Source organism: Drosophila obscura, unplaced genomic scaffold (genome assembly GCF_018151105.1).
Source record: "Drosophila obscura isolate BZ-5 IFL unplaced genomic scaffold, ASM1815110v1 contig_73, whole genome shotgun sequence".
NCBI classification, from domain to species: domain Eukaryota; kingdom Metazoa; phylum Arthropoda; class Insecta; order Diptera; family Drosophilidae; genus Drosophila; species Drosophila obscura.
Window position 1 is genome coordinate 1,385,782 of NW_024542865.1, and position 24,711 is coordinate 1,410,492.

The 24,711-nt window shown below is 47.0% G+C and overlaps 3 protein-coding genes and 2 non-coding genes across 10 annotated transcripts in view; 3 read left to right on the plus strand and 2 right to left on the minus strand.

Annotated features, from left to right (window-relative positions):
• Window positions 1-43: 43 nt before the first annotated feature.
• LOC111064971 (phospholipid-transporting ATPase ABCA3) lies at window positions 44-13,498 on the plus strand. 4 transcript variants are annotated; one of them, XM_022352889.2, is made up of 12 exons: window positions 44-426; window positions 5,987-6,300; window positions 7,053-7,118; window positions 7,375-7,969; window positions 8,047-9,477; window positions 9,545-9,908; window positions 9,982-11,202; window positions 11,265-11,415; window positions 11,484-11,660; window positions 11,740-12,522; window positions 12,618-12,806; window positions 13,280-13,498. In XM_022352889.2, the coding sequence occupies exons 2-12, from the start codon at window positions 6,089-6,091 to the stop codon at window positions 13,338-13,340; spliced, it is 5,250 nt and encodes a 1,749-aa protein (XP_022208581.2). In that variant the 5' UTR covers window positions 44-426; window positions 5,987-6,088; the 3' UTR covers window positions 13,341-13,498. The 4 variants fall into 4 exon arrangements, with proteins under 4 accessions (XP_022208581.2, XP_022208580.2, XP_041451377.1 ...); XM_022352888.2 differs by lacking the exon at window positions 44-426 and adding an exon at window positions 4,086-4,183; XM_041595443.1 differs by lacking the exons at window positions 44-426; window positions 7,053-7,118 and adding an exon at window positions 4,086-4,183.
• On the minus strand, window positions 2,175-2,291 carry Trnay-gua. Its single transcript has 2 exons — window positions 2,255-2,291; window positions 2,175-2,210 (listed from the first exon to the last, which is right to left on the minus strand). It is a non-coding gene; the product is annotated as a tRNA-Tyr (tRNA).
• Window positions 2,496-2,598, plus strand: Trnay-gua. The gene is made up of 2 exons: window positions 2,496-2,532; window positions 2,563-2,598. It is a non-coding gene; the product is annotated as a tRNA-Tyr (tRNA).
• Window positions 13,499-14,188: 690 nt separating the features above from the next.
• LOC111065171 (phospholipid-transporting ATPase ABCA3) lies at window positions 14,189-20,079 on the minus strand. 2 transcript variants are annotated; one of them, XM_022353181.2, is made up of 10 exons: window positions 19,575-20,002; window positions 19,117-19,444; window positions 18,906-19,049; window positions 17,477-18,769; window positions 16,549-17,384; window positions 16,140-16,480; window positions 15,749-16,072; window positions 15,326-15,677; window positions 14,508-15,257; window positions 14,189-14,442 (listed from the first exon to the last, which is right to left on the minus strand). In XM_022353181.2, the coding sequence occupies exons 1-10, from the start codon at window positions 19,901-19,903 to the stop codon at window positions 14,235-14,237; spliced, it is 4,905 nt and encodes a 1,634-aa protein (XP_022208873.1). In that variant the 5' UTR covers window positions 19,904-20,002; the 3' UTR covers window positions 14,189-14,234. The 2 variants fall into 2 exon arrangements, with proteins under 2 accessions (XP_022208873.1, XP_022208872.1); XM_022353180.2 differs by having other exon boundaries at window positions 19,117-20,079.
• A 4,329-nt stretch (window positions 20,080-24,408) lies between these two features.
• Window positions 24,409-24,711, plus strand: part of LOC111065035 (glycine-rich protein DOT1) — an 80,227-nt gene continuing 79,924 nt past the window's right edge. Inside the window, exon 1 of one of the 2 annotated variants that reach the window (XM_022352991.2) lies at window positions 24,409-24,537. The gene's annotated coding sequence lies outside the window, so the exon portion shown is untranslated. The remainder of the gene's footprint in view (window positions 24,538-24,711) is intronic. The other variant, XM_022352990.2, reaches the window with a different exon arrangement.

Below are 24,711 nucleotides of genomic sequence, written 5' to 3' on the forward strand. Positions count from 1 at the left end.
TTCGGCGTCTGCTTTTATATTACTCTGCCGGGGCTAGCTCCGCGAGTTCAGTAGTTGTGTTTTTGGCGTTAGAAGTGTACTTCATAAATAATTTTTAATCTAATATTTTAACAAACACAAAATCACTTTTTTTTCTGCTCGATCGCGTGCCTGCCCGTTTGTGTGTGTGTTCGTGTTTGTTTGTTTGTTTGTGTGTGTGCTGTGTGAAACAGCTGTGCGCGTAAGAGCGAAACAACAAAAAATAATCCATAACCAGAGTGCAAAAGTACTAAGAATAGAGCTACCTTCCCCTCCTCCTCCTCCGACACCCACATCCGTCTACTACTCTATCAACTTTTTTAGTGAATGGAATGTCGTAGAATTTTCGCCGTTAGGGTCATCAATGACGACGGGCTGATAACGGGATTGGATTGCAACTGGATAACTGTAAGAGATGAACAAAAACTGCATGCATATGTATATGTGTATGTGTGTGTGTGTGTGTGTATGTATTTTCTGCCGGTAAAGTGTTTTTGCGTACTGGCGAGGGGGATGCTCGACATGTTTCGCTGGCCAAGGGCAGGGCAGGCGCACAAAATTCATATATAATACATGCCTACATATGCATGTATGTAAATATAAGTTTATGCATATTGCATTAAATAGTTTCTGCGACGGGCGCCAAAAAATAGAAAAATATATTATTTTTCTGTCTGTATAACGCGCACAATTCATCTCCCGAAGGGGCGTGTGTGTTGCATGCGCATTTGTCATGCATGCGAGCGGTTGCATGCGTCAATACATCCAACAATTCATCAATCAGATTTCTGTTCAATTCGCGGATTCCCCTAATCGAATGGACACGGAAATCTCTCCCTAGATAAAGTCAATTACTATTAAATCTAGGGCTCAAAGGCTTACAGGCGAGTAGATAATAGAAATAGAAACGTTTAAACAACTTTAACAGTGACATTGCAAAAGGTAAAGGCCAACCCCAGCAACAGCAGCAGCAGCAGAATTCACACAACCAATAAGAGAATAAATAAATAATTAATTGCGATTACAGAAAGCGAGAGAGTGGGAGAGAGACAGACTGCTACTATTTGTCAATCAATTATTCACTAATGCCTCAGACACCGATGACCACAGGCCATCGTTAGGAATAAATTGTTATCATTAAATGTCCCACACACAATCGCACCAATCGCGATACAAAATCAAGTTGGGGTAACGCTGCCAGCGCGCGGCGCGAGTTTTCACGGTTATATGGCACTGCAATAACACCGCTCGGGCCTTACAATTCCATTTATAACGTCCCACGTCGCAGGTCCCAGGTCCCAGGTCCACGTCCACCAAGGGGTGAGTGCAAAATAATTGAGAATTATCGAATGGAGTTAATATTGGACGTAGACGCAGGCAGACGTACAGGTACTAGAATTGAGCGAAGGAAGATATGTATTAGAAACCCATTTCCATGTGACCGAGCCGCAATAAAATTCCATCCACGGGTACAAATGGTGTGGTGTGTGCTGCTGCTAGCTGCAGAGGTGCAAGCCCCGTGATGTTGTATGCCACTCGTGTCCGTTCCAGTATCATGGGTTTTGATAGTCCCCAAACTTTATAACCTGAATGTGTAGGAGTTGCTTGGGTTGCAATGTCGCTTGGTTTTTAGAGTCAAGATGTGATTAGGGGTTTAAGGGCATTCAGTGTTTTAATTGCTAAAGCTTCAACTCAAAGGGGTGATTCAACCAACTACCAAAAATCATCCAAATCGAATGTAAATCGGAGCAACTTTTTCCCCTTTTTTGCGGGGCATCTTCTCGTCGTTATACCCTACCATTAGATGCATCAGAATAGCCAATCATTTGCAGATATTGGGGTGCTCTATGCCTTTTATGCGTCTCACATGTCAGCTTTCAGGCGAAGGCGAGGGCGAGGGCGAGTAATTCTCATACGTTTATGGTACATACACTCGTATTTATTATTACTGCTTGTCTTTATGATTTACCATGTGCGTAATATTAGTCATCGGGTTAGATGAACCCCGTGATGGGAGTGGATGGCGTTTCTTTAAGGGTTCTACGAATACTCATATCAGTAATTCAGTCATAAAGCAGGCACACTTCCAGCGATATCAGTGTGGAGTGTACAGTGTCCAGTGCAAAAGAAATGTATGCTAAATACATATATACATATCCTTCGAGCCGGATTTGAACCAGCGACCTATGGATCTCTACAGTCATATTTATGTGCCATGTGCCACACACACTCCCATCTACAGTCCACCGCTCTACCAACTGAGCTATCGAAGGCCTCTGTGACAGTCTGCTGACAATGCGTCGTTCATTTGATTTGATTTCATTCATCTCGGGCCTTGAATTATTTATAACTAAAGTATATGGCATAGCGCTTACCTTTCACTTTTTTCCAGCGCGAGAGTTCAATGCGCGTCTCCGTCAGTGCCGTGCTCCGTCGTTCATCCAGGTGTCGCTCGTTGGAACGCCTCCGAATGTGCCCCTTCGATAGCTCAGTTGGTAGAGCGGTGGACTGTAGATGGTGTTGCGGTGCAGTTTGCAAACAGAGATCCATAGGTCGCTGGTTCAAATCCGGCTCGAAGGATACATACTTTTTTTCTATCATTTTTCATCTTTTTTTCATTGGGAAACCGTTGGCAGAGTTGCAGAAATCCATTTCTTTTTTATTTATTTATCTTTCTGTGCATTCCCACAGTTCGATTACATCGATTTTTTATCGATATTTATTTAATATATCGCCTATGCATTATAGATTGAGTATCTATATGATATTGAGCAGCTTGCGATATGTTATCGTCGGATTATCTATATAATATCGAACGGTTATCGATCATTTCACAAAATATGATCAATAATTTATAGATTGAAGATGTATTGACAATCGATATGTTATCGATAAAGTATCGACACAATTCTTAAAGTTAATAGAATGTAAATATAACCCATTGACCATGTGATCACAAAAAAAGGTTCCAAAGTGTGAGTTCAGTTTAAGTACATGAGAGCCACTTAACGTCTTCCCATTCGTATCAATATACATATATGTACGTACGTATACATTTTATTGCATCTTATAACAAAACGTAAAAGACTATGTCACAATTAATGTGGAAATTTTGCACTGCGATTAGCCCCACCCAGACAAGAACAGGTGTTCTCATATTCTGCATAATCTCTGGTCTAGGATCGCGTTATCATTAACATTGCTTCCAAAGAAAGTTATCATTAACATTGCTTCCAAAGAAAGAAAGAAAGAAAGTTCTTATCAACAGTAGACCGACAGACCGACCGATCGACCACTCCAAAAGATTTAGAAGTGTTTTATGCATGCACAAAAGCTGAATCATCACCATAGTAGCTGTAGTTTGGTGGCTCCGATCTGTCGATAAAGATAGCAGTTCAGCTCCCCAACAAATACTAGAGAGTGTGTCCACGCGTCTCGGCCGCATGATTCATGCCTCGCACATGGCCCTACAACTCGTAATTGAAGCTCTCTGCCGTTGTCTATGTCTCCGTGGGAATGTCTTATCTTTTGCCAATAGAATTTACCCAGTAATACCGAAGGATCGGTGGGTGTAGCATTCAAGCAAGCCAATAATTAACATGCGGGGGTATTGTGGATCGAACTCGAATGAGTAATACATTTTGAAGGGAATGTGGGGCGGGGGACTGGGCCTTTATGATGGGGTATTGTGTACCCCTTTGCGATAATTACTGGGGACACATGTCGTCTGCTTGTATGGCACTGGCACTAGCACTGGCACTCGCACTGGCACTCGCACTGGCACTGGAACTCGCACTGGAACTCGCACTGGCACTCGCACTCCAGCGCCTTATCATCTTTCTGGCCAGGTCGAAACCGAACTACGAATCTATTTGCTTTATTGGCTTTCTATGGCCTGCTGGCTGGCGGCTCTCAGTCCGTTCAATTGATAAAAATGGAGATTGCCTTTCGGTTTGGCTTTAGTTCTAAATAGTCCGCCCAACGAAACGGTCGAGTTGTCCGTACTGCCGTACCACCACTCTCTCGCCTCCGCCTCCGCCTCCGCCGCCGCCTTTCGTGCATTTTTTATATACTTTTTTGTTCGCGTTGCTAACTTTTTTTCTGGTGCGTTTTTGGTTTTTTTTTTTGTTTATTGTTGTTTTGTGTTCTAGTGAAAGCCTTGAGGGTAAGTGCTACCCCCGCCCCGCCTCCGCCTACGCTAGCCTGATGGAATATCATATCCGTACAAATATTAGATGTTGTATCTCCCGCAACCCGAAAACTAAGACCAGATGTCGGCTCTCGGCTGACGCCTATTGGATTTATGCCCACTGCGTTTATCTCTGTTTATTCCTGTTATACGTGTGGTTTTTATTTACCCCCCCACATCACTGCCACCCCTCCCGTGTGTTTGTGCGCGGGGGGATTGGCATACACTTGGGATTTCCATTCATTAAATGCTAATCGATTAGAGTGCCCTCTGCCCTTTTGTGCTTTCATTATTCAGTGTGTGCATATTGCTTGTCCTGTTCTTGGCCTCCATTAGGCATAAGATTCGCGAATGCATAGCCGAAAGATTACGATGTTCCCATAAGTGAATGGAACAAATACGTATATTTGTGTATAAATTGCCAGATTAATTCCAGTAGCTATCTTAAGGAAAAAGCCATTTCACTTAGAATCTTTTCCATGTGCCTGCGCCCCCGCATAGTAATCGTCAAGTAAATGTCTGCCCGAAGTAGCGAAACATCATAAAAAGCTGGCTGGACTGGCTTATCGGTGCATTTGCTTCAGTTTTTCCCGTATTCTTTTTATACCCGTACTCAAAAAAGAGTTAAGGGGTATATTAGATTTGTGGTAAAAGTGCATGTGTGCAACGCAGAGAAGGAAACGTTTCCGACCCCATAAAGTATATATATTCTTGATCAGCATCAATAGCCGAGTCGATATTGCCATGCCCGTCTGTCAGTCTGTCTGTCTGTCCGTCTGTCCATATGTCCGTCTTGATGAGCGCCTAGATCTCAGAGACTATAAAAGCTAGAGAAACCAAATTTGGTTTCCAGACTCATGTGATATCATACTGCTACAAGTGTATTTCAAAATGTAAAATTTTCTTTTTTAATTCTAAAATTGACTGAGTACGGGTGTAAGTAAAGTCGCGTCCCCAGAAGCGACTCGCACGTTCCTTCTCGTTTTTTATGCAATTCATTCTTAGATCAGCAAATTCCTTCAATGGCTGGCTGGCAAATCACTCTGTGCTCGGACTTTACTCCCTTCCCTTTCCCACACCCATTAAGTGTTTAACGCGGCGCGTATCACAAACAAAAAAAAACTCTCGGCGCCGTTTTGACTGATTCCGACAATGGCATTATCGTCGTCTAATTATTGGCAACTTGATAGTTTTTTTTTTGTGTGTGGGGGGATCTCTGTTGTCGGTTGTTGAGCGCTGGAATTTCTTTTGTAAAAAAAAACACGAAAGATTTCGTATGTTTATGGGTATTAAAATTAAAACAATCTACAATAAGCAGACCGGATGATTCCCTTTAAACTGGGTTTTCATTACCCTTCCCTGGTAAATATCTGTCGCGTGTTTCCACTTCAGTCATAATTGTTTGTGGTCCGAGTGCATTCTGTGCGACTGCGATTAAAAACGCTTGACGATTAAAACGGGTAAAAACCTTGTACAAAAATTGTGGGTACATTTCGGACATTTGTCCGCAGAATAATTGTAACACGAGTAATGATTTATTTACATTCGTTTTATTGCGCTGCCTTATCGCGTGGAGAGCGGGGTTATAAAAGTTGACTTTCGATTAGATAATGGCAATAGGTAATAGATAATTCCAGCCATGTTTGAAGTTGACATTGACAGAGTCTCTTGACATTCGAGAGATACTCGTACTTGAGCTTGAATTTCCATTTCCCTGAGTATTTACCATACAAATTTCCTCATTCTCTCTCTCTTTCTATCTCCCTCTCTTCCCCATAGAGCCCCAACCGATTTTAAACGATTTTAATGCTGGGATAAACAAAAAAAAACACAAAAAATAAGAGAGAGAGAGAGAGAGAGGCAAAAGCCAATCGAGCAACGATGGCAAAGGTCACGAACTGGGACAAGTTCGTCCTTCTGCTTTGGAAGAACTGGACGCTACAATGGAGCCACAAGTGGCAGATGGTCATCGAACTGGTGCTGCCAGCTATTTTCTCCCTGCTGCTGGTCCTCGTCCGCACTCTGGTCGACACCGAACCGATGCCTGTGAAGAATTACGAATTTGAGCCACTCGATAATCTGGATCTTCTGAGGTGAGTTCTGCCTGTTTGCTCATCCATGTTCTTCAATGCCTCCTGATACATCCGATGAGCATCAGATGTACCAGGACCACGGCTCTACATATCCCTGCATGCTTTTATCGATTGACATTTTGGATATCGTTGTTATTTTTAGCGATTGCTTCTTATGTTTATCGATTGCTTTTTATGTTTATCGTATTTTATGTTTTTCTATTGATTTTTATGTTTTTTGATTGTCTTTTATATTATCGCTTGCCAATGCGGATATTTTTTTAGTTGTTCGATTTCCATTTATGATTATCGATTTAATTTTACATCGATTGCTTTTTATGTTATACGGGTTTTTAATTTCGAGTATCGATTTTGCTGATATTAATGTTTATTGATTTGTGTACATTTGAGTGGATATTGTATATTAAATTTATCAATTTATGTTATTCAATCTTATTAAAATGCACGCTTTTTTAAATATATTTTCTATAATTTCCTACCATATCTTTTCTTATGATTTCCCGACTTTTTTACGTTCTTTATGATTTTCCTTCTCTTTCTCAATGTTTTCTTTAAGTTTCTTTCGTTTTTCCATATGTTTTATTATGGTTTGCATTCTCTTTCTCTAAGCTTTATTCTCGTTAGTTTGAATTTTCTATGCTTTCTATAGTTTCCAATGCTTTATTCCCCTCCCAAAAACATCCAAACATACCAATGAAATATCATGTGCTAATGTGAATGTGTAAATCTCTCGTCTCTCGTTTTCGCCCCAGACATTCGTTGCATAGTTCGTCCTACGTCGGCAAACTCCTAGAGCTGATTGCACCCAACCGAAGGAGGTAAATGAATGAAAATAGTAGCGAGTATTGTTCCAAGGATTTCTTTGAATTGAATTAACTCTCCTAACTCTTCCAACTCCCCCCTAACTCCACCCTCCTAACTACTCATCTAATATACATATTATTAAGCAAAATACTAATGCTCTACAAATGCTAGAATATAGATCGTGTGTGTGTGTCCATGTGTCGCATGTGAATTGAATCCATAAATAATCACCCACTTGTTCCACTTGTTCCACTTGTTCTATCCATGTAGCAAGAGCGCATCGCTTCTGAGCAACTTCAAGTTTGAACTGTACTACTCACCGTACAGTCCCGTGCTGGACCAGCTCGTAAATGAGACCTGCAGGATATTGCAGCTTAAGGATTATCACTCTTCGGTGGATGCGGCCACATTGCAGGCGAAGCTGGTTGCGGAGGGGGCCTTTGCGGGCATACAATTCAGCGACGATTGGTCGGGGATCACAGAACTGCCGGATGACTTCCATTTTTCGCTGAGATTCCCATCGGAGCTGCGAACAGCAACGATAGCGATAGCCAACACGTGGCTGACGATGCGCCTCTTTCCCACCATTGACTTGACGGGGCCGAGGAATGAGCCCGATAACGATGGTGGCATACCGGTGGGCTATCTGCGCGAGGGCTTCCTGCCCCTGCAGCATGTCCTCTCGATGAGCTATCTGCGGCAGAAGGCCGAGGATCTGGCGCAGAATGTAACCCTGCCGGAGGTGGTGATGCAGCGATATCCGTTTCCGGCCTACATCTTCGATCCCCTGCTGGAGGGCATGTCCTCGATAATGTCGCTGATCATCCTGCTGAGCTTCATCTATCCGTGCACGTACATCACAAAGGTAAGTGGCTACCCCCCTGACTCTCTCACCTCTCACCTCTCTCCACTCCCCTCTCACGGCATATCAATCAATTGCAGTACATCACCGCCGAAAAGGAGAAGCAGCTCAAGGAGGTGATGAAGATCATGGGCCTCAGCAATTGGCTGCACTGGACCGCCTGGTTCGTCAAGTCCTTCATCATGCTGACCATTTCGGCGATCCTCATCGCCATACTCGTGAAGATCAACTGGAGCGAAGACGTGGCCGTTCTCACCCATGCCAATTTCACCGCCCTGGTCTTCTTTCTGATCATCTACATCATTGCGAGCATCTGCTTTTGCTTCATGATGGCCACATTCTTCTCCAAGGCGAGCACGGCGGCGGCTGTCACTGGCCTGATCTGGTTCATTGCCTACATACCGTTCTCCTTTACCATAAACACGTACGATGATCTCAGCCTGGGCACGAAGCTCGGCTGGAGCTTGATCTCCAACACAGCCATGGGCTTTGGCATCAAGCTGATCCTCGGCTTCGAGGGCACCGGCGAGGGTCTCCAGTGGAGCAATTTCTTTACGCCCGTCTCCGTGGACGATACGCTGACGGTGGGCGCTGTGATGCTGATGATGCTTGCCTCCTGCTTCATTTGCATGACCATCTGTCTGTATGTGGAGCAGATAATGCCGGGCAGTTTTGGCGTGCCAAAGCCATGGAATTTCCCCTTTACCAGGGAGTTTTGGTGCGGCGAAAGGGAGTACATGGGCGTCGAAGATATGCCAGCGAATGGGGGGCTGGAGGAGCAGCGCGATCCGAATGCATTCGAAAGGGAACCGGAGGGCAAACACATCGGTGTACAGATGCGGCATCTGAAGAAGAAATTCGCCGACAAAATGGTCGTCAAGGGCCTCTCGATGAACATGTTCGAGGATGAGATCACAGTCCTACTCGGACACAATGGCGCCGGCAAGACAACAACGATATCGATGCTAACGGGCATGTTCCCGCCGACCAGTGGCACGGCCATACTCAACGGCAGCGACATACGCACCAATATCGAGGGGGCGCGCATGTCCCTCGGCATCTGTCCGCAGCACAATGTCCTCTTCGATGAGATGAGCGTCGCGAATCACATTCGCTTCTTCAGCCGCATGAAGGGGCTGCGCGGCAAGGCCGTCGAGCGTGAGGTGAACAAATACCTGAAGATGATCGAGCTGGAGGACAAGGCGGACGTGGCCTCATCGAAGCTATCGGGCGGCATGAAGCGTAAGCTATCCGTCTGCTGTGCCCTGTGCGGCGACACCAAGGTGGTGCTGTGCGATGAGCCCAGCTCGGGCATGGATCCGTCTGCACGCCGCCAGCTGTGGGATCTGCTGCAGCAGGAGAAGGTTGGCCGTACCTTGCTGCTGACGACACACTTCATGGACGAGGCGGATGTGCTCGGCGATCGCATAGCCATCATGTGCGATGGCGAGCTCAAGTGTCATGGCACATCGTTCTTTTTGAAGAAGAAATATGGCTCTGGCTATCGATTGGTAAGATATTACATATCCTCTAAATATCCTGTCACATCCTTATTGATGCATTCCATTCCTTGTTTAGATCTGCGTGAAGCGCGACAATTGCGAGACGAATGAGGTGACGGCCCTGCTGCAGAAGTATGTGCCGGGACTGCAGCCCGAATGCGATATTGGGGCCGAATTGTCGTACCAATTGCCGGATAGCTACTCCTCGAAATTCGAGGAGATGTTCGGCCAGCTGGAGGAGCAATCGGATGAGCTGCATCTGAATGGCTATGGCGTGGGCATCACCTCCATGGAGGAGGTCTTCATGAAGGTCGGCGCCGAGAAGGATGGCGCCGGCAATCTCAAGGATGCCAGCGAAATAATGAACGGCGGCACTGGCTATGGCAAGGAGGACAACAATCATCATCATCATCAGCACCAGGACAACGAATCCATACAGTGTAAGCAGTGATTGAATTCTGTCAATCAATCGAACTCGAAATCGAAATGATAAGCTCAATTAACTGTTTGCAGCCGATGGCATCTTCTCCGAGAACCGTCGCCTGCTCCAGGGCATGCAGCTCCTGTCCAACCAATGGAAGGCCATGCTGCTCAAGAAGATCCTCTACACGTGGCGCAACAAGCTGCTGCTGCTCATCCAGAACATAATGCCCATTTTCTTTGTGGTTGTCACAATACTGATCATCGAAACGCAGGGCACCTTCATGGAACTGAAGCCCATCACCATGTCCCTCACCCAGTATCCGTTGGCTGTCACGGTGCTGGAGCGGCAGGGTCTGGGTAATGGCACGCAGGGCGATCGCATAGCCACACAATACGCCGCCCTGGCCCAGTCCTATGGCAGCAACTACGAGCTGGCGGAGACGCCCACGCAGAGCACATTCACCAACTACATCCTGGAGCTGGGCAAGACGATACAGGTGCGGATCAATGCGCGCTACCTGGCGGCGGCCACCGTCAACGAGACGGCCATTGTGGCCTGGCTGAACAATCAGCCACTGCATACGGCGCCACTCACCGTCAATTTGGCGCACAATGCCATTGGCAGGGCCCTCGATCCCAATATCAGTATTTCCGTGACGAATGCCCCACTGCCGTACACCACAGACACGCTGCTCTCACAGCTCTCGATGGGCAATAATCTGGGCACACAATTGGCCTCCAATTTGTGCTTCTGCATGTGCTTCGTCAGCTCCATTTATATCCTGTTCATGATCAAGGAGCGCGAGTCGCGGGCCAAGCTGCTCCAGTTCGTCGGCGGCGTCAAGGTGTGGACCTTCTGGCTGTCGCAATTCATCTGCGACTTTGCCACCTACATATTCACGGCCCTCATTGTGATCCTCACGATACTGTGCTTCCAAGAGGCGGGTCTCTCATCGTTCGGCGAGCTGGGCCGTTACTTCCTGCTGCTGCTGCTCTTTGGCTTCTCGGCGCTGCCATTCATCTACATCATGTCGCTGTTCTTTAGGGAGCCCGCCACCGGATTCGCACGCGTCTCCATCATCAATATCTTCTGCGGCATGGCCCTGTTCATTGTCGTTGTGGTGATGTCCTCGGATTTCTTTGATACCAAGGACACGGCTGATGTCCTCGGCTGGGTGTTCCGCATCTTTCCACACTTTTCGCTGGCCATGGGCCTCAACAAGGTGTACATCAATACGGCCACGAGGAATGCCTGCGAAAAGGTCGGCCTGCCACCCATTCTACTGTGCGAAATGATACCCAAATGTTGCAGTAGGTCCCGCCCCCCCCCATTAATTATATGTTGCATCGTTTAACCAGTTGTATGCCCACAGATATGAAGGCATACTTTGCCTGGGCAGAGCCTGGCGTGGGGCCCGAAACCGTCTACATGGCCACAACGGGCGTTGTATTTTTCCTCATCATCATTGTCCTCGAATTCCGACTCGTCAGCGAGCTCATCTACAAGATACGCAAAGTGGCAACGTAAGCACTGAATCGTTCAAACCTCTCTGGCCTCTCCCCTAACATTTTTGTTGCTGTCGTTTATGCAGCAAAGCACCAGCGCCACCCGAGGAGGGTTACCTGGACGACGATGTGGCCCAAGAGCGCGAGCGCATTTTCAATATGAGCGCCAACGAATTGGCCGCCAAGAATCTGGTATTGGATCGTGTGACCAAATATTATGGAAACTTTTTGGCCGTCAATCAAGTGTCGCTCTGTGTGCAGGAGTAAGTTTTGTTTGTCGTGCCCAAATAATAGATTTGAAAGATTTATTCGCTTACTGAATATCTTGCCTCCGTTTTGCAGAGTTGAATGCTTCGGCCTGTTGGGCGTTAATGGAGCTGGCAAGACGACCACCTTCAAGATGATGACGGGCGACGAGCGCATCAGCTCGGGTGCGGCCTATGTGCAGGGTCTGAGCCTGGAGTCGGATATGAATAGCATCTACAAGATGATCGGCTACTGTCCGCAGTTCGATGCCCTGCTGGACGATCTAACGGGGCGCGAGGTGCTGCGCATTTTCTGTCTGTTGCGTGGCGTCCAGGATGGCCGAATCAAGCAGTTGTCGGAGGATCTGGCCAAGTCGTTTGGCTTCATGAAGCACATGGATAAGCGAACGGCCGCCTACAGCGGTGGCAACAAGCGAAAGCTGAGCACCGCCATAGCCGTCATTGGCAGCCCCTCGGTGGTGTATTTGGATGAGCCGACAACGGGCATGGATCCGGCCGCACGACGACAGCTGTGGAACATGGTCTGTCGCATCCGTGACTCGGGCAAATCGATTGTCCTCACCTCGCACAGCATGGAGGAGTGCGAGGCGCTGTGCACGCGTCTGGCGATCATGGTCAATGGGGAGTTCAAGTGCATTGGCAGCACACAGCATCTGAAGAATAAGTTCTCCAAGGGCCTTATACTGAAGATCAAGGTGCGACGAAATGTGGATGCACTGCGGCAGATCCGACACAGCAGCAGCTTTACAGCGGGCACAAGGAATGCCGATGAGCAGACGGTGCCCGAGCAGATGGCCCAGCAGAGCATCAACGACGTGAAGGAGTTTGTGGAGCGTGAATATCCACATTCCATATTGCAGTAAGTGACAATCTGAGGGAAAAACCCAAACCAAACCAAACACATTTTTCTAAATGGTTTTTTTCGTTTCATTTGTGTTTTGTTTTGTTTTGTAGAGAGGAATATCAGGGCATTTTAACATTCTACATTCCATTGACTGGCGTCAAATGGTCGCGCATATTTGGCCTAATGGAGACAAATCGTGAGGACTTGAATGTTGAGGATTATTCGGTCAGTCAGACCACATTGGAGGAGATATTCCTTGAGTTTGCCAAGTACCAGCGCGAGGATACGCGTGCCCAACAGTGAGCGCAGCCAACACGCTACATACATAGTTGTTGCTAATCCTCCTTTTTGGCTTTTACAACTTTTGTGCTTTTACTTATTATATTTTGAATGCATCACATCAGACATCGAGCATCAAACACATGCACACTCACACTCATATCTATGTCTCATACATCACGAACGCACAGGAGCAGGAGCTCCGGCTATCATCTGGCATTTGAAACCCGCGATCTTTCGTTGTAGTTTCCTTTTAGTAGTAGTTGCTAAACCCAATCTAATCTCCCCCTCCCATTAGTTTTGACACCCACCAACCAAACAGCAGCCTAACTCTTCCGCATGGGTAGTAGACCTTCTAACTTCTATACTGCTAACTGCTATCTGATATTTGCTATCTGCTATTTGCTATTTGCTATCTTCTATCGATATACATATTGTTAATGTGTCTATGTAATGTTTTTTGTTCTACCTTCAAAAAAAAAAAACAATGCAGCCAAGGCCACATCTCAAAATTGAGAAAACTATGCAAATCCCTCCTAGATAATGAGTATTGAGAGAAAGCAACTACCTAAACGAATTGGATCGTATCGGATCTGATCGGATCTTCTGTGACCTGATGCCTGAATACACAAAATAGTTTCTAAGACTCTTAACACAAAAACCAGACAAAAGATAATGCAACATGAATGCCTTGTTACCTTGTGATCTACTAGCGAAATTACACACCTAAACATAAACAAAACCAGAGAGATCTATATTCATATATATATATATATATATATATATTATATAACGTATAACGTATCTGCCTGAAAATGCACGATAAGTTCCAAAGATTTTATATCATTTTATCATTTTTAATTTTTAGTTTTTGTTTTTTTTTTTTTTGTATTTTGTTCTGCCATCAAAAGTATTCTTCTCTAAGGTACACAAAAAGAATACCCATATTAGCTTTAAAAATGTCAACTCGATGTACTTGGACGTATATTTATTATGGATGTGTTTGTACTTACGATTTCGGGGGGGCTTAAACATTAAACCCAAACTGTAAATAGTTACATTTTACTGTGGAACCTGAGCGATAATGTTAAATGTGTAATATACGGAAAAATAAATTATAAATTCCAAATTGTATTTGGTTTTGATTTTGGGGAAAGAGAAAGATCTAAAAGAGATGTCAAGCAGTGACACCAAGGCGGCCGAGGAGTGCAGCTGCATGACACGTCACACGTACATATAATAAAAGGTATGATAGTGATTCTATCTATTCTCTATCCATTCTAAGCTGGAATAAAATTAAATTCTCTTGGAAATTGTAACCTCATTTCGCTCATAATATTTTACTTTTGTGGTTTCCTATTTTCCCCTGATAAATGGAAGCCAAACGAAAGGTATACTCGTATGTTTCCCCAAAAATATGTACGTTTATATTTAGGTAGTCAATGGAATTATGTGGAGTTCGTAATGGACGTTGGGGTATACCTTCGGCTGCCGCGATCAAACAGATAGACATGCAACCCAATGACCATATTGCGGGTAACGAAAAAGTCCTCAATATTCAGCTCAAACGTATCCTTGCGCAGGCTGAGGAATATCTGCGAGAAGCTGGTCGATTCCAGTGGCATATGGAAGATCATTGAGTCGCTCTGTTCATCGCTAAATGGAAAATGGAAAATGGGGATTACGAAATGAAATTACAGGCAGAAGGAAAGCCCACTCACTGGAGCGTTGCGCGTGGGAACTTGAGCTCCATGAACGAGGACAGTTTCTTGTGCGGCGACATGGGTATCTGGCCGATGCGATTCCATGTGCTGCGCGTCAGACTGACGTTCGGATTGGCCTTGCGCTTGAAGCGCACCTCCACCTGGTAGCCGTTCTTGTAGTTGTCGCTCAGCTCCTCATACGAACCGATGGCCCACAGCTGGCCGTCGTAGAGGACGGGCGTACGCTGGCACAGCCGTTCGCTGTCCAGCGGCAGGAGGCTGGTGAACAGAAAGCTACTGCCACGCGCCATCATGTACGAGGTGATGGTGAAGATCGTCCTCTTGCCCGCCGGATCGATGCCCGCCGGCACCCCATCCACGCAGATGAATGCCGGTGAGCCGAGAATGGCCAGGGCGAAGTGCAGGCGACGCCACTGGCCCGTCGTGCAGTACTGAATGGGCAGATTGCAGCAGCTCTGGAGACCCATCATCCGCATCAGGCCCTCGATCACGTCCTTGGCCACATCGTAGGAATGGCCCTGCAGCTGGACCTGGATGTACATCAGTTCCATGGGCGTGAACTCACCCGGCAGGTTGTCGTTCTGCGGACAGTAGCCCATTCTGCGGTAGCATTGGAGGCGCTTCCGGGCCATGGAGTAGCCCCGCACCCAAATGCGACCACAGGAGGCGCGCGTCTCCTGCAACAGGAGCCTCAGGAAGGTCGTCTTTCCCGAACTGTTGTAGCCATTCAGGCAGACGCATTCGGTCCTGCGATCAGCAAAAGCAAAAGGCTTCGATAGAACCATTACCCATCGATAAATATCGATATCACTCACTTGCCTATGCGCAGATCCAATCGATCGATGAGGTAGCGCTTTCTGCGGCGCTTGCCCAGATTGTGAATGATCAGGGAATACTCCTTTCGCTCCTCCTCTTCCATTTGGGCAATGTGATTCCGCTCCGAGATCACAGAGGCATCCACAGCCGTGGCATCCTTGAGCGTGGGCCTGGGCGTGCTGTCCGCCGAAATGCGGCACTCTTCGGGAATTTTGCGCCTGCAGAAGCCAAAGGCGAGAACTGTATAGAATTCCGCGCCCTCAAGGAGGCATAAAAGCAGCAGAATGTGCAGCACCATCATTGAGAACTCAAAGGCGATGCCATGCTCCTTCATAAAGTAATGATAGTTGACTGGAACGAGAGGATAGAGACTATTAGTCTAGGCATCAAGCATCAAGCATCCCTCTCATCTGCCACTCAACTGCAACAATTGGGAAAACTCTCGCAGCGCAGCACCTTTGTGGATAGAAAATTGACATCTGGATCTTGGCAGTACAGTCTGTACTCGTTGATCATGAACAGCTTGTAGATCATTTCGGCGGAGGTGTATTGGATGTGCAGCTGAAACCAATCGGGCAGATTCTCCATATTGTTCGATACCACAATATTGAAGATGATAATGCCCAGGGAGTTCCACAGGCAGATCGTGACAAAGCCATGCAGGGGATGACCAAACAGCTCCGATACCACATAGGTGGTCAGCATCACGGCCAGACCCAAAAGCACAAGTGTCAACGTAAGGAAAACTGAAAGAAAATCAATAATAATGGGGAATTGGGCTGACTAAAGACTAAAATGAGATGGAGTACCCACTGTAAAGGTGGATATCATGGTGTGGATGCAGATAGATGGCCACACAGGTGATAACAGAGAGCACCAGAATCAAGAGCAGCACACAATCAAAGAGGATATAGCCCAGCCAGAAGGTGTGCAGCCTGACGCCGGCCAGAAACTGTTGCTTCTTCATCGTGCTGGCCCGCTCGCGGACGAGAAACATCGAGATGCTTGGCCACACAAAGCTCAGCACGAACGTGATGTTGATGGCCAGGAGGCTGCCCAAGGTGAGCGACGCCTGGGCAAAGGTATTGATGTTCGTGTGAAAGGGCACTGGCCACAGGCTCACATCCATGGTGGCCTCCTCATCGAAGATTTGTCTGCGGAGGGGTTCAAATCACGGCATTAAGAGAGAGACGCAGACAGAGGCAGGTTACCTAGCAGATACCTGGCCACCGCATTGTGCACCGCATTCAGGCTGTATGGGGCCGTGTGCAGTGGTATATTGTTGAACCATGCCGTCACCAGCTTATCGCTGAATGTCGCCCCAAACAGGAAACGGAAGTTGACATTCTGCGCAAAATCGCTGTTGTGCAGCAGATGGGACTTGCCGTCGACTTCCTTGGTGAGCAGATCGACATGACCGTCATACCAGTAGAGCAGCTCCGTGTAGTAGCCATGCATGCCGGTCACATCCTTGGATCCCTGCGTGAGCGTCTCCGCAAACGCCTCGATGCTGTGCAGCACCGTCAGGTTGAATGTCAGCGGCAGCAGCGAAAAGCTCTTGCCATACATTAGAATGGCCGCAAAGGTGCAACAGAGGGCTATGGCGAGAACCAATGCATCCACTATCCTGATAATCCATGATCGCCGGGCCACGATCCATCGCTTGTAGAGGAGGGCCTTCATTTGCAGCAAAAACAGCCGCCAGCCGGTGATCTTTTCCTTTTGCTTGACAGCCGCCAGCACGGCATAGTAATCCTCAACGACGAGGCTGTGATTGTTGATCATCTGGCCGCCACCCGGCTGATCGTTTTGCTCGCAGCCGAAGCGCAGAAAGATCTCCTCCATGGAGGTGTCCCTGATGCGAAAGCTCACCACATCGAACTCCTCCATATTCTGTTCGAGCTCATCCAAAAGGGATGTGAACATATCCTCGTACTTGTTCTCCAGCACAAAGGTCACCTTCAGCCCAATGTCACTCTCGATGGTCAGGTGTGGCATGTATGCGCTCAACATCGTGTATAGTTGATTCACGTTGCAGTTCTTGCCCTTCACGCAGGTCTAGACAGAGACAAAGACAGAGAGTGGGTAAGAGAGAGTGGGAATGGAGGGATCGATGAAAGATCGATGGCAGATGATCCATTCAAACTAACCAATCGATATCCATGTCCGTACATATTCTTCAGGAAAGTCCTTGTGCCGGTGCACTTGAGTTCCCCATTGGCCATGATCGCCAGACGATCGGCCATTGTCTCTGCCAGAGTTGAGGAGTTTGTAACTAAAATAATGGTGCGTCGCGACTTCTCCTCGTTGATGAGGCCCCAGATGAGCGACTGTGTGGGCTTGTCCAGATCCGAGTGTATATCATCGATCAGGACGATGGAGCAATCGCCGAGGAAGGCGCAACACACACTGAAGAGACACCGCTCTGGGTCGCTGAGCTGCCCCACCTTGCGGCTCTTCAGATGGGTGATCTTCATTGCCTGCATGTAGAAGTTCGCCTGCGCCACAATCTGGCTCTTCTCGTGCATGCCCCGCACCTGGCACACGAAGTGGATGTGATCGATGACACTCAGATCGAGCAGCAGGAGATCGTTGTTCAGGGCGACACCCAGCTCCGCAGAGGCGGCCATTCGCTCCGTTTCAATGTCATGCGTGGAGATCATGACCGATCCCCGATTGGGATCCAACAGACCGGCGAGTATCCTCAGCAGCGTCGTCTTGCCGCTGCCATTGTGGCCCATGAGGATGGTCACTTCGTTCTCGTAGACGTTCCACGTGAACAGATTGAGAGCCGCATGATCGCTGGACCCGAATCGCTTGCACAGTTTCTTGATCTTCAGCTTGAAGCGTCGATGCGAGGGCTCCACCTCGTAGATCTTCGTGGAGTTCACACCAATGGTGGTGCCCTGGTGCGTGAAACTCTCGGGTCGCTCGTTCTGAAAGTCATCGGGCATGCTGCCGCCCCGCGTTGGACGCTTCATTCGCTTGTTGGCCATCTCGGTGGCATTCCACATGTCCATGTAGAGGCCAATGATGCAGTAAACCAGCGCTGCGGCCGCAAACACCCACGCGCTCTTGTTGACGCTCATCGGTTCGGTGGAGAAGATCAGCTCGAAGCCGCGGTCAGACCACTTCTTGTGGAAGATCAGCTCCCGCTCCACCAGCGTCTCGATCACCTTGGCCAACACACAGTTGGGCAGCGCATAGGACATGTAGCGCAGGGCCTGCAGTCTCTGCTCCGGATTGTTCCACAGCACAAAGAACGGCATGTACGTGACAATCCACAGGACAGTCAGCACATGGACGGCATTCAAGGGGTGCTTAAAGAAGGCAGAGACCATCATTGCAAACGCATTACCAGCCAGATTGTAGCAAACGAGTATCAGTAGTAGAACATGCCAGGGGGTCTCCGTGAGGACTCCATGGTCATTCCTCCAGTGTATCTAAAAATCGATTTACAATTTAAAATTAAAATTAATCAGATTTTAATTCGATATTAAATCGATAATAGATAATTCTACAAATGTATTTATCGGTGCAATATAAATCGATAATTATCGATTAGTAGCTTGCACTTACCTTGCACAGCAGCGTAATCAACAGAGAGGTAAAGAGCATATAGAAGACACCCTTGAAGTACCACGAAATAAAGTGTATCGTATTGCCGATATTCATGTTGATCATGAACAAACGCAGCTGTGAATGCTTCTCGGTTACCACCTGCTAAAAGGAGCAAAAGTGTATGGTAATTGCCTGGTTAGAGCTAATCGATAACTATCGATAATCTTACATGGACTAACATTTGGCAGGGAAACAGGAAGCCAATGATGAAGAGCAGGGCCAGACCCCGATCCAGGTAGAGCAACAGGGGATCCTGCCTGCGCCCGATGATGGGGAAGCGACGCAGCTGGATTTCGGGCAGCGTACTGCGACTAACGATGGCCAGGAATGTCTCACTGATGACCTTCTGCATCTGGATGAAGCCCTCGCGAACGTAGCCCACATAGCCGCCGCAGTACGGCCGATCGAGACGCTCCTGCACGGTGGCCGATTGATCGTCCAGGTAGTTTGTCATCCAATTGGCGCTGATGAAGCTGTCATTGATGATCCGCAGCTCGCTGGGGAACAGAATCGAGTAGTTGAGCACCGGCTGGATGAGGTCCGTGGGCGCCAGGAAGCCCTCAACGAACTCGTATTCCGTATCGAAGGGCCCCTCATCGAAACAGATGCCAGCGAAGAGGTACTTACTTCGCACTTCTTTTCGCAGCTGGTCGCAGTCCTTGAACCTGAGCGCCGTCAGTGGCTTCAGCTTCTTGAGGCTCTGTGTGATGGTCTCTTCGAAAATATTGAACTCTTCGGGTGCCCAGCCGATCAACAGCTTTGGAATGAACGGATTGTTCTCCTTGCCGTACTCTTTGGCGATCTTCTGGCGCTCCGCCAGTGTATCCATCAGCTCCATCCAGCTGCGGTCCAGATCGATCGGATCGTACACACTGTCCACCCGCATATCCACCTCCATTATCCAGCGCATGACCACAGCGACGAAGCAGAGCATCACTGGCGCAAACACAATCCATAGCACCTCCCAGGGTCTCGACAATTGTATCTTGTGGTTCTTCCACGATATTAAAAATAATTTGCCAACACAGTCACGTATGGTCATAGTATTTTTTTGTCTTTTGTCTTTTATTTTTGTTGTTGTTGCTGTTGTTGTTGCTGTGAGGGGAAACACAACGAGTGCTACGAGTATCTCTGAGTGTTATCAGTTGTCAGAACAGGGCGTCAGCCTCAAGCCCAAGCTTTGACCGAGGGGCACTGCTGCATGGAAGCGTGCCATAAGAAACGCTTGCGTAAGTAACTAATTTAGACCCGGGTACATACCCTGATCTTCTTCTATTTCCTCTAGATCTTTGACATATTTTTCCTATCTGTAGTTGTTCGTTCTGGTATCTGTCTCTTGCTCTTTATAAAATATCTATCTTTTAGTGGTTCGCAGTACGAATTTATTTCTCTCCATCTGTAGCATTTCCCATTGGGTTATCTGTTGTTATCTGTTGACTGTTTGACTCTTTTGCTGTATTCGTAATATCCGCTCGCAAACGCTGCTTTCACAGTCATCTGGTCATCTTGTGCTTTCCCCACTACATATACACAGATATACATACATACATATATATATCTTTCAGCTGCATGTTGATTTTTGGCAACATGCAAGCAGCGTGTTTATTTATCCTTTGGCATAACATTTTTATTGCATTCTAAAGCAAACAAATGACAAAAGCTTTTACGCTGCCGAATATCGAGTGGGGGGAGCGAAGGAGAAGGAGGAGGAGGAGCAGCAGCAGCAGCAGCAGCAGCAGCAGCAGCCGAGAGTGGAGAGTGGAGTGGGCACTAAAATGACATGAGAGTGGGACATCCCAAAAAGATTGAATAGCAAAGAAAGAAGACATAGATATTTCTAAAGCTCAGACGAATGGCCCTTGGTTTCTCTTCCACTCGCTTTGAGTGTTTTTTTTTCGTATTCAATTGAACGAAGAATTTTCATCGGGGCTGCCAAAGCAGCTGGAACTGTCGCAATATTGATAATAAATCGAAGATAAATTGATAAGAAAAAAAAACAATAAATAATACTTTTTTAAAAATGATAAAAATTGTTAAGAAATTAGCAATTATTGATCCAAGTGGGGTTGCCTCTATCCCATCTATAATTTTCGATCTATTTGTTGCACCTTTCTGATTTCTTAGGGCATTCTGTCGGTCGTTCTCTCTCTCTCTCTCTCTCCCTCTCGTTTAATTTGTTGCTAGCCTCTCGACGGCCCATTCAGAGAGCCCCACGGCCCTTTCTGTTCACATTCAATTGCATTTATTGACCGAAGAAATATTTTATTACTTTACGCTTGGCAAATATTAGTCGCCCATCGCCAATGACATCGTCGGCGAGTGGGGCGTATGGAGTGGCGTGGCATGGCGGCCCTTTGCTTTTGTGCCAATGATGCGATAGCGGGCGCCCACCCAAAATGTGGGGCCGCCGACATGTATGCGCCCGCCGCAATGGCCCAAAATAAGTGGAAGGAAGGGCTTAGAACTGGCAGAGCAGAGCAGAGAGCAGAGAGAGAAAGCTTACAACGAATTTGTTGTCATTGACGCAGGCGGCAGCGAAATGAAACGATGATGCTGATGCTGTCCTGCCCCCCTGTCTCTGTCCCTGTGCTGTCCTGTCCTGCCCTCCGCCTGTCTTGGCTAATATATCCGGCCTGCTTTTGTGTCCAATGTCCGCCCTGTCCCTCCTGTCCGCCACTGGCTGCCACTTTGATTTCTTGGCATAGCTTTGACTTTTTTTTGTTTTGTTTTTGTATAACCCCTTCGAAAGGGTATATGTACTGCACGCGTGTGACGCAGCAAGTCACGGCTTCAACTGGCAATTATCGTGGGTAGGAATACCCACCTTTGATTGATAGAAAAAGTGGCTGATTGGCCGATTACTGCAGGCAGATTGGGGCCAAGAATCTGTGCAACTTTCATGAGTGCCTCAACCAAAACGTTTCTTCGTTTACTGTGGAGATTCGGTAAGGATTGATCGCGATATTAACTTAATTTCTGCTCGATTTCCTCTCTAGGGTATTCTGCGTGTCTTCATGGCCCCAATGGAGTTCTTTCTTTGCTTCTTTCGCAGGGCTGCCATTTTTTGTAGGACTTCCCAACGAACTTTGGCAAATATTTTGGTCATAGCCGAGATTTGCGTGCCTTGTGCCAATGGTTCTGTTTGTTTTGCTCTGTCCACACAAATGGGTGACTGGGGAGGAGGATGGTGGGGCGACTGGGTAGATGGCTCTTGGAACTGGTAAACTGGGTGGTCTGGGGGTGTTGTGTCCAGTGCCTGTGACTGTGCCTGTGCCTGGGCCCTCCACATGGCATATGAGAGTGTGGCTGGGCTGGGCTGGACTGGCCTGGCCTGGCTGGCTGGCTGTGCTCGCCCTCCAAAAATCTGGGTAATTCGGTCATGAATATGCGAACAATTTTCAGCCATTGTCCGAGTAACATTTTCTATCTTTTTGGTCGCATATTTGTCGCAAATGGACTACATTACATTACTGCGACAGTTATCTCTCCTGATATACGATACGAGTGGATATATTCCAGGCGTACTATATGTATATGTATAGTATAGCAGGACATTAGGGGCCTAAGAAGCAACGAAATATAATCATAATACATATATGTATATATTTATATATGTATGTACATGTGCATCCAAAATACAGACAACGACTGAAACGAAACAAAGGCCGCATAGCATTAAAATGTAACAAAAAGCCACAACAATACGAGCAGTACAATGTGCTCGTTCCATGTGTCTCGTCTGTTGTATGTACGATTAAAATTAAACAAGCAGTGAGTGTCCGGCGCCGCATCGGGATCGGGGGCACATGTTGAACTTGAAGTAAAAATAAAAAAAAAAAACAGCAAAATAAATACACATAAGAGCACTATTGCAGGTCCTGGCAGAGAGAGGCGACTGGGGGTGTACCTCCGCTAGACAGGAATAAGAGTAAAGCACATTCCAGAGACTATAATAATGCAGATCATTAGATTAGATCTCCCTTTCGAATATGAGTCACAATATCGCAACCCAAAGGGGTGAATATTTTTGGTCGAGTTTTCGTTCAATGAAGATAATTTTTCACAGATCTATCGATCAGTTTCCAGACATATCTTATCAGTAAATGCTAGCATTATATGTACATACATACATATGTGTAAAAACAAGATGACAAAAATTCTCGGACCCCTTTGTGGGATATTTAAAATGTATCAAAGAGGTGCAGCCACGAAGGTCTTTATGAAATAGGTTGGGTTAAAACAAATAAATCTGTGGCATATCTGGCATATATGTACATATTATCCCTTAAACCAATATACCCTTTGCCCCCCCCAAACACATAATTACAGTATCAACAAAAACAGCAATCAGTTGGAGAGGCAGGAAGGGAGACGACGACGACGACTCTAATGCGCTCTCTCTCTGGCTCTGGAGTCAAGTGGAACTGGGAGCTGCGTCCAGTCTGCTCTACTGATAACGATGCTCTCTGCTCATGTAATGGCCAGAATAACTCATTAGGAATTAGAAAAATCTTTTGTTCCTGTTGTGTGTGTGTGTGTGTGTGTGTGTGTGTGTAGGGATCATGGGAGATGGCATCTCACTCGCACTCAGAGCACTCGGAGCACACAGCTTTCCTTAATGATTCCCAATTAAACTCATTTCTCAGCGGCAAGCAAACTTTGCTCCATGTCGCCATTCCCACTGTCGTTTCCGTCTGTTCCGTTATTCGTTTTGCCTGCCATCCATTTGGGAACCCGTTATGTCTGTGCAGGGTAGGCAGGTGAGTGTTTCGAGCTTATGAAGCAACTAGAGAGGAGAACAGGAGAACCCATCGAATTTCATGATAGATTTATCTACAAATTTCGTATGAGCCGAGAGCCATGTGGGACTTTCTCTTCTTGCACCCAGAGAATTGCCTATGAAATTTCGCTCAGTGGAGGAGATCTTCCCTCCTCTCTTTTGCTGTGGCTTTGCTAGGCATTTGTCTATTCCTCTTTCTGTACGAGGCTCACCAGAGTGTGAGAGAATGAGCGCCCATTTGGGATCAATTAATGCTTCGTATTGAGTATGGAACAAGTGAACGTTTCCGAATAGTTTGACCATGAAATTGTTTCCAGCAAACACCAGGAGAGAGCACCTTTCCGCCTAAGTTCCCCCCTGCACTGGCATTTGTTGGGTATACGAGTGTGCGAATGCATTACTGCTGCTGCTGGGCGCTGCTGGGAGAGCGAACGGGAACGGAGACGCAGACGGCGAAGGAGAAGGCAGCAACAAAATGCATGCTGGAGAACAGCTGCTTTTGCTTGGCATTGAAAACACTGATGGAGTGTCGGCGGGGGGGTGGGCAGGCCAGAGCGCAGCGAACAGCGGGCCGAAGGCCGATGGCCGAACACGAGCACGACAACGAAACACGAATAGAAAGACGAGCGCCACGAAGCACAACAACTGGCGGCAACCGAGACGAGACCGGTTTTTGGCGCTTTGGCGCCTCGCAGTCCACAGTGGAGCATCGAAGGTGTCGGAGGTGTATTTTTTTTTCGGCGACTTCTACAGCTTGTTCGAGCGACTTTGTTCCCGGCCCCAAAAACAGATTTTGACGCAATTTTAAACGTACGTAAATCGGAGCTCTCTGGCCTGCCTCGCCACTGCGGTGATTTCACTCCCAAGCGCGATTTCAAACAAAAAACTACAAAACACAAACGAGAAACGAGAAACCGAGACAATCAAAAGTGCTAATGATTTGGGATTTGGGATTTTTTTCTCTCTGTTTTAGATATTTTTTAA

Coding starts and splice junctions, on each gene's coding strand:
- LOC111064971 (XM_022352889.2), top strand. CDS start 6,089: ATGGCAAAGGTCACGAACTGGGACAAGTTCGTCCTTCTGCTTTGGAAG. Junction 9,478..9,544: donor ATGGCTCTGGCTATCGATTG/GTAAGATATTAC, acceptor TTCCTTGTTTAG/ATCTGCGTGAAGCGCGACAA. Junction 11,661..11,739: donor GTGTCGCTCTGTGTGCAGGA/GTAAGTTTTGTT, acceptor TCCGTTTTGCAG/AGTTGAATGCTTCGGCCTGT.
- LOC111065171 (XM_022353180.2), bottom strand. CDS start 19,989: ATGACCATACGTGACTGTGTTGGCAAATTATTTTTAATATCGTGGAAG. Junction 18,770..18,905: donor TGATTACGCTGCTGTGCAAG/GTAAGTGCAAGC, acceptor ATCGATTTTTAG/ATACACTGGAGGAATGACCA. Junction 17,385..17,476: donor ACGGACATGGATATCGATTG/GTTAGTTTGAAT, acceptor GTCTCTGTCTAG/ACCTGCGTGAAGGGCAAGAA.